At 57.2% G+C, this 13,504-nt stretch overlaps 2 protein-coding genes across 6 annotated transcripts; both read right to left on the minus strand.

Moving 5' to 3' along the window:
- Positions 1-156: 156 nt before the first annotated feature.
- On the minus strand, positions 157-5,629 carry TGFB1I1 (transforming growth factor beta 1 induced transcript 1). 2 transcript variants are annotated; one of them, XM_025864504.2, is made up of 11 exons: positions 5,514-5,629; positions 4,106-4,221; positions 3,929-3,981; positions 3,683-3,825; positions 3,430-3,517; positions 3,199-3,313; positions 2,902-3,096; positions 1,818-1,991; positions 1,514-1,595; positions 1,084-1,232; positions 157-845 (listed from the first exon to the last, which is right to left on the minus strand). In XM_025864504.2, the coding sequence occupies exons 1-11, from the start codon at positions 5,524-5,526 to the stop codon at positions 579-581; spliced, it is 1,395 nt and encodes a 464-aa protein (XP_025720289.1). In that variant the 5' UTR covers positions 5,527-5,629; the 3' UTR covers positions 157-578. The 2 variants fall into 2 exon arrangements, with proteins under 2 accessions (XP_025720289.1, XP_073740372.1); XM_073884271.1 differs by lacking the exon at positions 1,514-1,595 and having other exon boundaries at positions 578-845.
- A 1,586-nt stretch (positions 5,630-7,215) lies between these two features.
- Positions 7,216-13,265, minus strand: ARMC5 (armadillo repeat containing 5). Of its 4 annotated transcripts, none has more exons than XM_025864499.2 (6): positions 12,660-13,265; positions 11,026-11,133; positions 10,142-10,928; positions 9,107-9,612; positions 8,399-8,531; positions 7,216-8,310 (listed from the first exon to the last, which is right to left on the minus strand). In XM_025864499.2, exons 1-6 carry the CDS (start codon positions 13,135-13,137, stop codon positions 7,491-7,493), a joined length of 2,832 nt encoding a protein of 943 aa, XP_025720284.1. In that variant the 5' UTR covers positions 13,138-13,265; the 3' UTR covers positions 7,216-7,490. The 4 variants fall into 4 exon arrangements, with proteins under 4 accessions (XP_025720284.1, XP_073740249.1, XP_025720285.1 ...); XM_073884148.1 differs by lacking the exon at positions 12,660-13,265 and adding an exon at positions 12,418-12,626; XM_025864500.2 differs by lacking the exon at positions 12,660-13,265 and adding an exon at positions 12,399-12,625.
- Between the last annotated feature and the right edge of the window lie 239 nt (positions 13,266-13,504).

Raw genomic sequence — 13,504 nt, forward strand, 5'->3', positions numbered from 1 at the left:
TCTGACATGTGAAGGACAGCCTGCAAAGGCTGAGGCTGCAGGTCCCCCTGCGGCCACGGGGCAGTGACCTAGAACCCGCGGCAGCCGGAACCAGCACAAGAGGCAGGGCGTCTCCACGCACGGCTTTCCCCAGCACTCAGAGACACCGCACCAACATGATGTGGCATGTGTTTTTATGTGGGCAGAAAAAAAGTGCACAGAACAGTGAGGGAGCGGGGAGCAGGTCTGTCCTGGCCTGTCCTCTGATCAGACGGAATTGCAAGGGCCCACCTCCAGTCAGGGGGCTCCCTCAAGGGTGGGGATAAAGTGAAGACCTCGGGCGGGGTTGTTTTACAGTGTATGACCCACCCGTGTGGTCTTGAAATTGGCGGGACCTTTTCTGAATTTGACCATGGAGACCTCAAGAGTAGAGTACCTCAGGGGCGGGTCTCTCCAGTGGGTGGGGCCTCACAGGGTGGGCTGGGGAGAGACCCCCTAGGCTCAAAGAGCAAGGCCCTGGGGTCTGGAGAGCAGGTCTTTTGGGGAAGGGTGGGGTCATTAGGGCCTTGGGCTCTCGCAGGGCCAGGCCTCACAGTCGATTAGCCGAAGAGCTTGACGAAGCAGGGCTGGCAGTAGGGCTTGCCCGCGCGCTCCTGGAAGGAGCCCTTGGTGAGTGGGCGCAGGCAGAAGGTGCAGGTGAAGTGGTCTGGGTGGAAGCGGCGGCCCAGGGCGGACACGCAACGGCCGGTCACGGGGAGGCCACACGTGGCGCACAACGAACCACGCCGCGCGTGGAAATGGTTCTCGCACAGCGGGCGGCCCTCGTGCTCAAAAAAGCTGCCTCCCGAGAAGGGCGCGAAGCATTCCTGGGGGCGGGAGGCCGCGAAAGGATAGGTCAGCCGCCAACCCCCTGACCAGATAACTAGCTTTAGGAGCTTAATAACCCAAAGTGGGAACCCCGCTGCCCACAACCCCACCCCAGACGTGAAGCACCGTGCCCTGAATACCTGAATAATCGCCCCGCCCCAGGCTCCTAGTTGGGCTCCCGGTTGGCCCAGCTCCTCTCCTCCCCTCACCCCCCCCACCCCTCCCACAGCCGCGCACCCTGCAGACGAAACAGTCCGGGTGCCAGAGTGCGCTGAGCGCCGAGATGTAGTTATCCAGAATGGGGCCTTGACAGCCCTGGCAGCGCGGGGCGAACAGCTGCAGGAAGTCCCGGCGGCAGTAGGGGCGGCCCTCTCGCTCGTGGAAACCTACGGGCGGGAACGGAGCGGAAAGAAAAAAAAAACGCGGGCTGCACCCAGGACTTGCAAGATCTGAGACTGTGGGGCCAGATGAGGGGCAGTCAGAATGAGCAGCAGAGAGGGAGGGATCGGGTCTAGGGTGGAGGTCGAGTGGGAGGGAATAGGAGGGGCCCCCGATTGTGGGAGAGGGTGGGGCCAGAAGACGCGAGGTTGTAGTAGGCTGGACCACAGCGTGCGAGGTGGGATATCGAGCAGACGGGTATCTTTCAGGACTGGAGCCAAGCTCTCACCCTCATCTCCGAAGGGCTCCCCACAACTGACGCAGCAGAAATGCTCCGGGTGCCAGTGGGTGCCCAAGGCAGTAACCATCTTCTGCGGAGAATGAACGGGGACACTCAGCGTGACCCTCCATCCCTTCTACCCTCCCTCTCCCATCATGAACCTATGTAAGCGGGTTTAAGTAGGAGTTTGAGGCGCTGGAGACCTAACAAGGAACTTGGAAGTCCGAGAGAATGGGCGGAGTCCAAAGGGCCTTGGATGAGGCCAAGGGGCGTGGGGGGGGTGGGGGGCGGCTGTGGGAAAGGCGGGGCTCACGTGTCGGATGGGTTGATTGCAGAGGCCACACCGTGGAGAGAAGCGCTCAAAGTAGCATTCAGGGCAGAAGGGGGCTCCGTCCTTCTCAAAGAAGCTGCTGCCTCCCAGGGCCATGGAACAGCCACCGCAAATGAAGTGCTCAGGGTGCCAAGCGCGGCCCAGTGCAGTCACCACCTGCGAGTCGGGGGTAAGGCCTGGGTCAGAGTGGACCTCGGGTTGCCATGTGCCCAGTGAGCTAAGATTTACATGGCACATTTCAAGTTTTCTTTTTTCTTTTTACCATTTGACTCCCTTCACTCATTTCTCCGCACCCACCCTGAGAGGCCAGGATGAAGAACCTAAGGTTCGAGTCAGTCTGTGAGCGAGAGATTTCAACCCAGGTCTTCCAGCACAGTGCCTAGGGCCCTCAATAATTTTAGGAGCCCATGAAAGTGTTGGAATTGCTTTTAAAATCAGAAGAAAAAAATGAACTAGAAGAAAACGACTTAATGTGTAATATTAATATATTCCTCTTTACACCAACACAGTCATAAAACACAATTTTAAAAAAAATTTTTTAATGGAGGAAGATGAACATGCCTAGGGCCCACAAGAGTCATAATGCCACCCTGCTTTGCTAAGGTTGGAAATTTAGGGATGGTAGCAGGGCACTAAATACAGCAAGGGGATCTAGGTCAACCACTGGGCACAGTTGTTATCAATAATATCTACTCAGTCAATAAGCCAAGAACCAGAGCGCGCAAACCAGATGCTGGTGGAGGAGAAATAGGCTTTGTTGGTGCCTGAGAGATGGTAGGTGGCACCAGCAAGACTTTTGTGAAGACTTGAGATGGAGGTCTGTAAAGGAGCTACTCCAGTGCCGGCATACAGTAGAACTACAATAAATGGTAACTGGGTTGGGATTCTCATCCTGCCACTTACGTGCTGTGTGACGCAGAGCTTTAGTCTCTTCATTTGTAAAATATGAACAATGGTAATACCCACTTCCCAGAGTCATTTACTAAAAGGGAAGAGCGCGAAGTCTGGCTGTCAGTGAGGATGGGTCCATGGGTCTCTACCTCCCTACTCACAGCGCTCCACTTACTTGCCCAGCAATAGGTTTATTGCAGGAGCCACAGAGCCCCTTGGTCTGGGTGGGAACACCACGGCGGCTGAGGTCGGACTGCAGCAGCCCCAGCATGGTGTCTAGGCTGCCCTTGCTAGCCGGCCCTGGTGAGGATGAGGAGCCCTCATTCACAGAGCTTGGCACCGGTGGCTGGGTTGGCCCAGAGGCTGGAAGCTGCAGCAAGGGGGACAGGAGAGTTGAGTCAGCAAGGCAGCAGGTGTGGAAGGTTCTAAAAGGGGTTGGGAAGCCACAAATCTACACTGGCCCACACCCCACCTGGTTCACGTGGTTTTGGACACGGAAGTCAGACAGCGAAGCCATCAGTCTATCCAACTCCAGGGTAGCTGAGGTTGCTGAAGGCTTTGGGAGAGCAGGGGATGGGCTGGGAGGGCTGTGAAGAACACAATTTGTGTCAGCTCAGAGCCCCCCAGAGTAATGAGTGCTATCCTCCAGTAACTCAGGTAGCCATCACATCTCTCCCCGCTCTGCCAACCATGTCAAACTCACAGGCTGGGCCTCTTCTTGTCCTCAGATTGGTCCTCCTTCTGTTCCCCTGCAGTCTCCTTGCTTGATGGGAACTGAGACATTATTTCATCTGCAGAGAGGAAAGGAGGGCACTGGACAGGGGCCCATACTCCACCCCCTCCCACTTAAGGCTTGGGTCCCTTTAGCTGCTACTCTGAGAAGAGTATACCCCTCAGTCTCTGCCCTTCCCTGCCCTGTCCCCAGCCCCTCGAGGCCTGTCTCCGTGACCTGGTACCTGTGATGTTGAACTGGGTAGCATTAAGTTCCTGAAGCAACCGGTCTAGCTCACAGAGCCCTGTGCCCAAGACACCACTGGAAGAGGAGAATGGAGGGGCTGCAGGGGCCACAGGCTTTGGGGACCGAGGCTTGCAAACCGTACTGGAAAACATGGTGGCAGTCTGTGTTCAGGGGTGGGGAATCCAAGCCTCCTTACCTGAGTCTCAGTTGCCTTCCCCACCCCCCCAGTTCCCAGGCCCCTCACCTGTACAGATGGTCTTTGTCCCCGGAGGCTCCCGAAGACTCCCCAGACCCTGTCTACAGAGGGAAGGACACAAGTGTGGATGATAGGCCTGTACTCCGCCCCACTCAAGCCCAGATTCCCCTAGCCCTAGCCAAGCTTGGCCCTAGTGTTGCCCCAGTCCCTAGTATGTGATCTCACCTGTGCCTGGTGGCCATAGGGCAGGGGAGCTGTGAGAGGCTCTGCGGACCGCTCTTTTGGAACCCCTGACCTTGGCATGTGTGAGGTGGTGGTCTCCAGGTCGGAGAGCAGGGCATCTGCAGGGAAGAGGCCGTCAGGATGGGAAGTTGAGAGGTTAAGGTTAGAGCAGAGACAGGACCTTAAGAGGTTAGAGGTTAAGGGTTCCAAGTAGGCAGTAGTTAAGGACAGAAGCCAGTATTAAGAGCAGAGGTCAGGAATCAGACAGAAACACAGGTCAGACCAAGGCAGAGAAGTAGAAGGGCAGCAAGGAATGTTTATGACCAAAACATCCCAAATGGCTCATCTTGGGAGTCACGCACAAAAGCTGCCTGATTCTTTTATTCTCTGCATCTTCCCTGATGCAGTCAAAATTGACTCTTTACTCAAGCCAAATTTGGCTTCACCCCAAATTGCTCAATTGGCTGTATGCCTGGCACCCAACTTTCTGATTGGGTGCTCGTTCTGCCCACTAATTTCTGCCCCCTCCCGCACCTCAGCAGGCCCGCCCAGCCCTGGCGCATCTCCAGGCGCTGGGTCCCACCCTAGTCTCCTCATTGGCAGGTCTGCTGGGACCTGCATTCTGATTGGCTTATTTTCCACAGAGCCGGTTACCCCTGCTGAGCAGCACCCCCTATCGCAGGGTGCCTGAACCCCTTCTCTCGCATGGAGAGCACAGCCTTCCAACCGTTTCCAACAGACCAGAAGGAGGAGATGCCTGGGTCCTCCTTCCTCCACCAAGACACCACCCCCCACCACCTCCCTTCCCCAGATCTAGATCCTTTAAACTCTTTCCTTCCCAGAACCTAGAAGTCCCTGCTCCTTTACTCAACTCTGAGTACCATAGTGGGACCCTTAACCTCTCCCTGGCATCTTGGCACTCATCTATTCTCTTTGTGCCCCCCCAAAGACCCGACCCCTACCATATTTAGGGGCCCTTCATTATTTTCTTCCCCAAACCCTGAGACGGGCCTGTTTTCTTCTCCAGAATTTGATGTCATATTCTCCCTTCCTGTCTACTTTCCCAGTGCCCGGACCCCAGACCCCTTTAACCCCTCCTTTCCCAGCGCCCCTGAGCCCAGGCGCCCACTGGCGGGCGCTGCACCTCCCTGCCCATCGGTCGGCAGCTAGTGATGGAGGAGCTGAGCGAGGGAAGAAGGGAGGGAGCGGCCAGTCCAGGAAAAGGCAGGAAGGGAGAGGCAGGAACGGGGACGTGGAGTCGAAAGGAGGCGCGGGCAGAGACCAGAATCAAGAAGACAGGAGGCGGGAATGGGAAGGCGCGGGGGAGGGAGTGCGAGGGGTTTCCAGCATGGGGAAGCGGGCCCAGATGGCGGTGAGGAGCTGGGGAAAAGGGGACTCGAGCCCCACTCACCCAGGTCCTCCATGGCGGGGCGCGGGCGCGCACCGCGCGGGGCGAGCAGGGCGGGGGCTGTGTCCGGTGGGGGCGGGGGGCGGGGGGGACGTCCGGGAGTTGGAGGCCCGGCCGTGACCATGTAAGGAAGCCGGGACCCGCTGGGATGGGGCTTTGGGGGGGGGGGGCGGGGGTGCAAAGAACGGCAGAACTCGGGATGGGGGCGTGTAAGGGAGGGAGGGCCACGGCCCACCCAGGCCCAGCCCGCCTGTCTGCCGCGGAGGCAGCCACACCCCAGCCTTGGCCTCAGCTGCCGGGAGCCCAGGCGGCCAGAGCCAAAGTCAGAGAAGTGGCTCTCCCAGATCAAGCTCGGGATCCTCTGCTCAATGAGACTCTTAGACACAGGCTGAGAGGACCCCAAGCAGACACCTCCCGAAGCTAGCACCCTGAGTCCTATACAGGAGCCCTGTCCACTGAGGCCGTTCCTGAGAGACTTGCTCCAGACAGAATTTTTGGGTTTAGGGCAGGAGTGATGGGTCTAAGGATCAGACAACAGGTTCAGAAGACACAGGTAAACTGAACCCAGGCCCAAACCCCATGCAGACTCAGGGAAAACATTCCCAGGCAGCCAGACCACAGCCAGCCTTCAAGACAAAGCCCTTCCCAACACCGAGGCAACCCAGACCTGTTCCAAAAGAGCCCTTTCCCAAGATACTGGTGAACATAGACAAGCAAGACACAGACTCCAGTCACAAAAGGAACAAGAGACCTTCCCTGGACTGAGACCCTGAGAAATCAAAGTGGAAATGAACACTTAAGAGATGAGTATGGACAGACACAACAGTGTTGCTGCCGCTGGACTGTGGGTCTCAATCCAGCCCTCGGTCCAGACATGAGTATTGTACTGTGGGCTTCAACCCAGGGGCAAATTAAACTGACCTGGAGAGCTTTGTAAAAATACTGATGCCCAGGGCATCCTCCCCTCAGTCCAATTCAGTGAGAAAGTACCTAGACATCAACATTTTTAAAAAGCTCTCCGGGTGGCTCTAATGCACAGCCTGAGAACACAGAACTGGACACAGGCACAGATATCAAGTGTCAACCTTAGCACCCCAGAGGCTAACAGGCAGGCCCAGCCCAGGCACGCTCCTCAGTCAGGCTGCCACCTGAGTGGTTAGTGATCTGGGATCCAGGTGATAGACCCTGCCTTGAGAGACCATAGCACAACATAAGCCCTTCCCTAACCTGAATGCACCCCAGGGCTCTGGCTATCTCTGAGCAAAACTAAGACAGGGCCTGCCTCCGGGACTCCAGGAACACAGCAGGGCTTCCCTTAGGCTAATAGCAGAAGGATACATAAGTGGCCCAAGAGATGAAAACAGACCCAGAGACTGAAGGCCTAAGATGAGTGATAGACGCTCAGGAAACAGTAATGCCAAGGCCTTGGACCTACATCCCCACACTTACTGCATTCCCTCAGCCCAGCCCCTTCATCCCTGACCAAAGTCTGTATGTCTAGCTGGGTATTTGAGCAATGAAGTTGCATGAGCAGGAAGCAGGCTCCTTCCAGTACTCTATTCTATCCCAGGACTCCAAGAACTTACTTATTAAACTCCTACATGCCAGGGGTGCCCTATATTGAGATTACAGCAACCTGAACAAGACGCTGGTTGATTGGGGGCGGGGGGAGTCCCACAGGAAAGTAAGCAAAGACACCACACAATAGGAGTATCCAACTCCAAAGTTTTTAATCTCAACTCTGGAAGGCTGGGCCAGGCCAGGTTGCCTGGGGCCCTGGGCTGTTCTCCATCTGAGGGCTCCATACTCCAACCGTGGCCTTGGCTTCTCATTCCTGCATCTTCAGACCATCACCTTGGGGGTATAGTTCCGTTCTCTCATCAATCCTTGACGGTGACTTCTGCTCAGCCTCCTCTCATGCTGCTCTGAGGGGGTCCTCCTTCACAGCCAACTCATCCTTGGATCCCCTCCCAGGGAACATCACCAGTCTAAGCGGGAACCCTTGGCCCCCAATTCAACCCCCATCACCACAGCCAGTAAAGCCTCGGTCAGGGGCCCTGCCTCCTCTCCTGCTGCCTCCACAAGCCCCACTAAGGCCAAAGCCCGCTTCCGCGGGCACTGCCCTGGCCCCAGGGTCCAGCGGGCACAATGGGCAACCAACCGGGGCCGGCCCAGGCGGAATACCTCACCCACTGACTCTGGGCCACCATGGGGTCCCAGGTGGATATGGCCCACAGCCTCTTCTAGCTCCTCCTCCAGCCCAGGCAGCAAGAAACGGCCCGCAGCCTCCAGTGCCTCCTCAGCCTCTGAGCCCAGCAGGGGCTGGCCTGGTGGGGGAATGGGCCTCAGGGCGGCCCCACAGCCCCGGCAGCCATGCAAGTGATGCAGGATAGGCCAGGCTGCGCTGGGTGACAGGCCTCGAAGGGGCACCAGGTCCATCTGGGCTTCGGCAAAGCTGCCAGCTAGCAGAGCCCGGAAGAAAGGTGAGGCAGTAGCTGAGGCAGCTCGCTGGGCAGGGAGCCGTAGGCCTGAGTCCAGTAGGAAGTGCAGGTCAGGGGCTGGGATGGGGGCTGGGCCCAGCAGAGGTTCATAGAGGCAAGGGGATGGGGGATCTAGGTCCAAGGGGATTGGAGGTGGAGGGGCTGGAATCACAGTGGGAGACAGCAGGCCTTGGAGGCAGGAAAGGGAGTCGGCAGCAAAGAAGAGGAAGAGTGGATGTGGAGCTGGCCGAGTTAGCGCTGAGAGGAGGAGACGGAGGCCGCCCTGGTCCAGAAGTAGCCGGCGCCACAGAGAGGGCTTCCTTTGGGAAGAAAGGTGAAAAAGGATGACATTGCGGAATAGCAACCTTGCACCCCTGACCCCTGTGAGACACCCACGGCCCCCCTCACCGACAGATGAAGGGCAGGGTCAGTGCACAGGCCACACGGTCCTCAGGGCTTCCAGAGAGCAGCAGGTGAGTGAGGGCGCCCACACCAAAGGGTGATTCAGCCTGCACGGTCAAGTTCTGCAGCAACATCTCACCTGCAGAGATGGACAAAGCAGGTCAGGTTGGGAGTTGATGTCCCACTCTGGGTCCCTGAAAGGAGGCAAAAACCTCAGGGCACGGAAGAGGGGATGACTACAGGCCCTAGAGGGAAAGGGTCCAGATGCTAGGAAATGGGAGGTCAAGGACAAGCACAAAGTGTGATGGTCAGAGAGTGGAGTCAGAACACAGAAGACAGGGCAGTTCCTGGCCATGTTGGGGTGAGGAGTGGGGGTGCCTGGGAGGACATGGGGCCTGAGCCGTGGGTTTCCAAGTCAGTGTGCCCAGTGGGAAGGCAGTCAGGACAATGAAGAACCAAGAGCCGACTGGGTAAAGAAATAGAGACAAGCGTGATTCTAAGTTGTTGGGGCCAAGCCTGGTGTCGGGGTATCTAGGCCCAAAGACTTGGGCAGAGGATGGGGCAGAACTTGGCATCCTGGGAGTCCCTCTCCTCCTCCCATGTGGTGACTGAAGCTGGACGGTAGGCTGGAGAGGGCAGTGAGAGCCACGAGCAGCATGGTGAGGTTCTCAGTCCAGAACTAGAGGGGGATGGGGCCTCTTATAGGAGACACACCCAGCTCCCGGTGCTGGCGCCGAGCCGGCCGGGCACGCAGCGAGGGCCAGTCATCCGGGGCAACGCCTAACACGAGCCAGGCGCGGAGCAGCGCAGCACCATAGCTGCGCACGAAGGCCTCGAGACAGGCAGGGTTGCAGGTAAGGCGTGCCAGGATGCGCAGTGCGCGTGGGCTCGGTGGGCCTGGCGAGCCCGTCACATAGGCCAGCAGGCCACACAGGGCCGGGCCGGTCACCAAGGCCCCACTTGGGTCAGGAGCCTGGGAGAATCGCGACAGGAGCAGCAGCGCTGGCCCCTCACGGCCCCAAGGCTCCTCGGCGGCGGCAGCAGGGCTGCGGCCAGGTGTGCGCAGTGTGCGAGGCGTCCGCAGTGAGGTGGGACCCAGGGTGGGGCTGGTTGGCTCAGCTGGCTCGGGTGGTGGTGGAGGCGGGGGACATCGCTCAGGGGACCAGTCAGGGGAGATGTCTCCCGGGCCTGCGGCATAGCCCTCAGAGATCAGCCACGACCTGCAGAGGGAGAAAGGAGAGACTGAACCCACAGCCACGGTAAAGGAGCAGGGCCAAAAGAGCTGTCATGCAAAAAGAGGTGACTGAAGCCAGGAAGAGGAGGTGGGCCCGAGGGGAGATAGGGGAGAAAGAGAAATGGGGGAAAAAAAAAACCCAACTCATTTAGCAATTACTGATGCCTATTATGTGCTAAGCCCAGTATTGGGTACCGGGCACAAACAATGAACAAAACTAAAGTCCCCATCCTCCTAGAATTTATGTTCTAGTGAGGGGCAAACAGACAACAAAATAAAAAAGGCCCAGTGAACATGTCTGGGTCCCAAAGTTCAGAGGTGCTGGGGTAGAGTCAAGGCCAAAGGCAGACCCAGGAAGAGAGGACATGTGTTTAATGGTGACTTGAAAGTGGTCTTGTCCAGGGAGAACGAGGGATCAATCAGAATCAGTAAGAATCCTACTGAGACAGAGTGGGGGATGAGGGTAGTGAAGGGAGCCAGAGCCCTCAATCCACAGCCATCAGGTGGGCACTCACCTTAGGCTTCGGAAGCTTCCAGCCTCTGCCCGGTCAGGGGTCCGCTCCTCAGGAAAGTCCCAAGAAGCAGCTTCTCTTCCCTCTTCTTCCTCATCACCAGCATCACCACACAGCTGCCCAGCCAAGAGAGGTACAAGTCCCAGAGCTTGTAGCCGGCCCAGGGCTCCGGTATCATAGAGGAAGCCCACAAGGGCAGCCACGACACGAGGGTGCCAGGCACTGGCACGAGGGTCCCGTAGCAGACCCATCAACAGCTCCAAACCACCCGCGTCCCGCAGCCGGGCTCGGTTGATGGCCTCCCGGCACAGCAGGCACACAGCCCGCACCAGGGGCTGCTGGGAGGCTGGGCCAGCCCCATTGGGCCCCCTGCGCCGCCGGAGCTCACCCAGTAGTACGTCCACACCGCCAGCATTGCCCAGTGCAGGCCGGACAAGGCCTTGGGCACATAGGTTGGCAAGGATCAGGATAGTTGCCTCTCGTACTGCCTTTTTGGGGTGGGAGGCCAAACTGACCAGTGGTCCTAGTGCCCCACCCAGACTTAGCTGCTCAGCACAGGCCCGGGAGCAGCCCCGACTCAGCTCCAAGAGTGCCCGAACTAGGGCCAAGGTCAGCGCAGGGTCTGGGGCAGCGGCCAGAAGCTCAGCCAGAGGGCGTACTGCTCCTTGCTGTGCCAGGGCCAGGCGGTGCTGGGGTGAGTCCGCCAGGTTGCGGAGCGCGCGCACCACACTCTGCAGGCACTGTGAGTCCTGGCAGGCTGTCAGGTTGTCAACGAGCAAGGGAACAGCACCTGGAGAGGGAAGAGGAGGACAAAGAGTGAGCAAGGAGATACCCAAGCCCCTCTCCCACCACAAGCCCCAGTAACTCCACACACACAGCCTTCTCACCCGCAGAATGGATGTCCCCACAGCTCTCAGGTTCCATGGCTAAGTTCCCCAGAGCACGGGCTGTTCGGTTCTGGATGCTGTCTGTCTTCACACATTGAAGAATAGTCACTGCAAGAGAATTCAGCCTCTTGAGGGTCCCGCTCCTTCTTGTCTCTCTCATTAATGACCTCAAGAATGTGACCTGAGAGCGCCAGGGAAGGCCTCCAGAGAGGCTAACACTTAATGGGTCTGAAAGGTTAAATAGGTATTTGTTAGAAAGATGGTGGATGGGGCTGTTACAGGGCATTTCAGGTTTGGAAGCAGCCTTTGCAAAGGCCCAGAAATGAGATCCGATGTCTGTGCTGGGCCTCAAATGCCAGGCCAAGGGATCAGACAGGACTTGAATATGAGGGCACTGGGAACTACACAGGATTTTAAGAATAGGAGTGCTGTGATACAATCTGGTAGCCATGGGGGGAAACAGATTATGGAGGAAAAGAGTAAGGCCAGGGGAGCAGCAAGGAGGCTGTCCCAATTGTTAAGATGAGAAAGGACAGTGGCTTAAAGCTACCAGCACAGCCCAGCACATGGGCACCAGTCCCTGAGCACATGATGGGAGAAGGATAAATGGGGATGGATTCAGGAGATATTTAAAATGCAGAATAGTGACTGAATGACAAGGGTCCTACGCTAATAACAAAATCTGTAATTTATTGAGGACTTATTAATGTGCCAGGTCTCTTGTCAAACATGTTATGGTCCAGATGCATTTTATACAGGTTTAAGATATGTGAAAGTTTCGTTTTATCCAAAAAATTAAGATTTCATCAAAATTGGCATAATTTCCTAACAGGCAGGAGTGTATAAACCATACTCCCAACATTGCCACTAGGAGGCGCCAACTTAGCTGGTAAACAGAAAAACTTGTTTTGTTTTGTTTAAGATTTTAATTATTTGACACACAGAGAGAGACAGAGAGAACAAGCAGGGGGCGCAGCAGGCCAAAGGACAGGGAGAAGCAGACCCACCCCCCTGCCGAGCAGGGACCCGACGCGGGGCTCCATCCCAGGACCATGGGATCATGACCTGAGCCGAAGGCCGACCGACTGAACCACCCAGGCGCCCCGCTTGTTATCTTTCATTAGGATTTCTTCTTATTGTATTAGTTTTTAATAACTCAAAGTAGCCAGTCCATGCTTAGAATATCTGTGTTCTCTACTTGTATTTCATTTTCTCCCTACCTCAATTTTGCGAGGTAGCTATTATTCCACTTCTCACTGCAGAGAACCATTACACCTTCTGACCCAAGTTCGTCAAATGGCAGCCCTGTACAGAGCCACCCACTAGGCACTGAGTGTCTGCTATAAACCTCATAAATGGAGAGTAAGAATCACCTAGAAGTCACCATATAACCTTTTGGTCTCCACTGGCCCAAATTCGAGGAAACAACCAATACGCAGGTCATGGCTGAATTATCTGATCTGGACAGGTCCGGGTGTAGATAAAGAAAGCTTGAGGGCTTTATGGGTGTTGCGCGATCAGAAGGCATGTTCTTTCAGGCTACAACACAAAGAACTCAAAACTCCGCCCAGGCCCAGAAACAGAAGTTCCTGGGCGTGTGGAATTCTTCTAGGAAATGAGGGCGGAGCACTTACCCAAAGGGAGAATGCCTCCGAGTCTGCGCACTTCAGCCCGGCACGCCCCTTCCGTACAGCAGTTGGCTAGGATGCTGAGCGCCAAGTCCAGAGTCTTGCGCAGGCGCGCTGGCGGCGAGGGCGTGGACGACGACGCAGCGGAGGGGGCAGGGCCCGGCGAGGGGGCGGGGCCAGCAGAAGTCGCGGACTCGACGGACGAGGGGGCGGAGCCGGGGCCAGCCTGGGACGGGGCGGGATCCGCTGCAGCCGCTCGCCGTAGCAGCGCGAGAAGGGGGCGGAGCCCGCCGCGCGCCCGGAAGCGCTCGATTCCCCCTGCAGCCTTGACGTGGCGCGTGCGGAGGGCTAAGAGCGCACGGCCCAAGGGTGTCTCGTTGGTAGCTGTGTCCTTTCCCCCACCTAGACCCTCCCCGGCCGCCGCCGTGAGCTGCGCGAGGCAGAACGAGAGCGAGTCCGTGAGGGTCTGTTTCGCAGCCGCCATCTTGGCTCAAGCCTAAGGCTCCGCCCCCTCCTCGCCGCTCCTCCAAGGGAGCGGAACTGGAAGAGAGGGGCGTGGCCAGGCACGACCTCCTCTCTGACGCTTTTTAAGTAGCGCCGCCGCTGTTATTTTGCAAGTTGGAAGTTGTAGTTCTCAATCCCGGTACTCTGGGCAGTCGCAGAAGGCACGTAGAGAGTAGTGGTTATCTAATCGTTGTGCGAACCCAGGAGGCGCGTGTGGTGCATGGTGGGATCTGTAGTCTGCGCCTTGCTTAGCACGCCTGGCTTAGGTCAGAGGAGAAACTCTCCGGGGCCTCGCAGTGGGCTGGTTCCTTTGGAGAACTCAGACATCCAACCATGGAGTCTCAGTA

Source organism: Callorhinus ursinus, unplaced genomic scaffold (genome assembly GCF_003265705.2).
Source record: "Callorhinus ursinus isolate GAN/ISIS: 27379988/994484 unplaced genomic scaffold, GSC_fseal_2.0 scaffold55, whole genome shotgun sequence".
Lineage (NCBI taxonomy): Eukaryota > Metazoa > Chordata > Mammalia > Carnivora > Otariidae > Callorhinus > Callorhinus ursinus.

What these genes read in the sequence shown, in the direction of transcription:
- TGFB1I1 (XM_025864504.2), bottom strand. An exon ending in TACCCAGTTCAACATCACAG is followed by an intron (nt 3,518 to 3,682) that starts GTACCAGGTCAC and finishes TCCTCTCTGCAG; the next exon opens with ATGAAATAATGTCTCAGTTC. An exon ending in CGGACTGTTTCGTCTGCAGG is followed by an intron (nt 846 to 1,083) that starts GTGCGCGGCTGT and finishes TCCCGCCCCCAG; the next exon opens with GAATGCTTCGCGCCCTTCTC.
- ARMC5 (XM_025864499.2), bottom strand. Translation starts at nt 13,137, where the DNA reads ATGGCGGCTGCGAAACAGACCCTCACGGACTCGCTCTCGTTCTGCCTC. An exon ending in CGGAGGCATTCTCCCTTTGG is followed by an intron (nt 11,134 to 12,659) that starts GTAAGTGCTCCG and finishes ATTCTCTTGCAG; the next exon opens with TGACTATTCTTCAATGTGTG. An exon ending in GGAAGCTTCCGAAGCCTAAG is followed by an intron (nt 9,613 to 10,141) that starts GTGAGTGCCCAC and finishes CTCCCTCTGCAG; the next exon opens with GTCGTGGCTGATCTCTGAGG.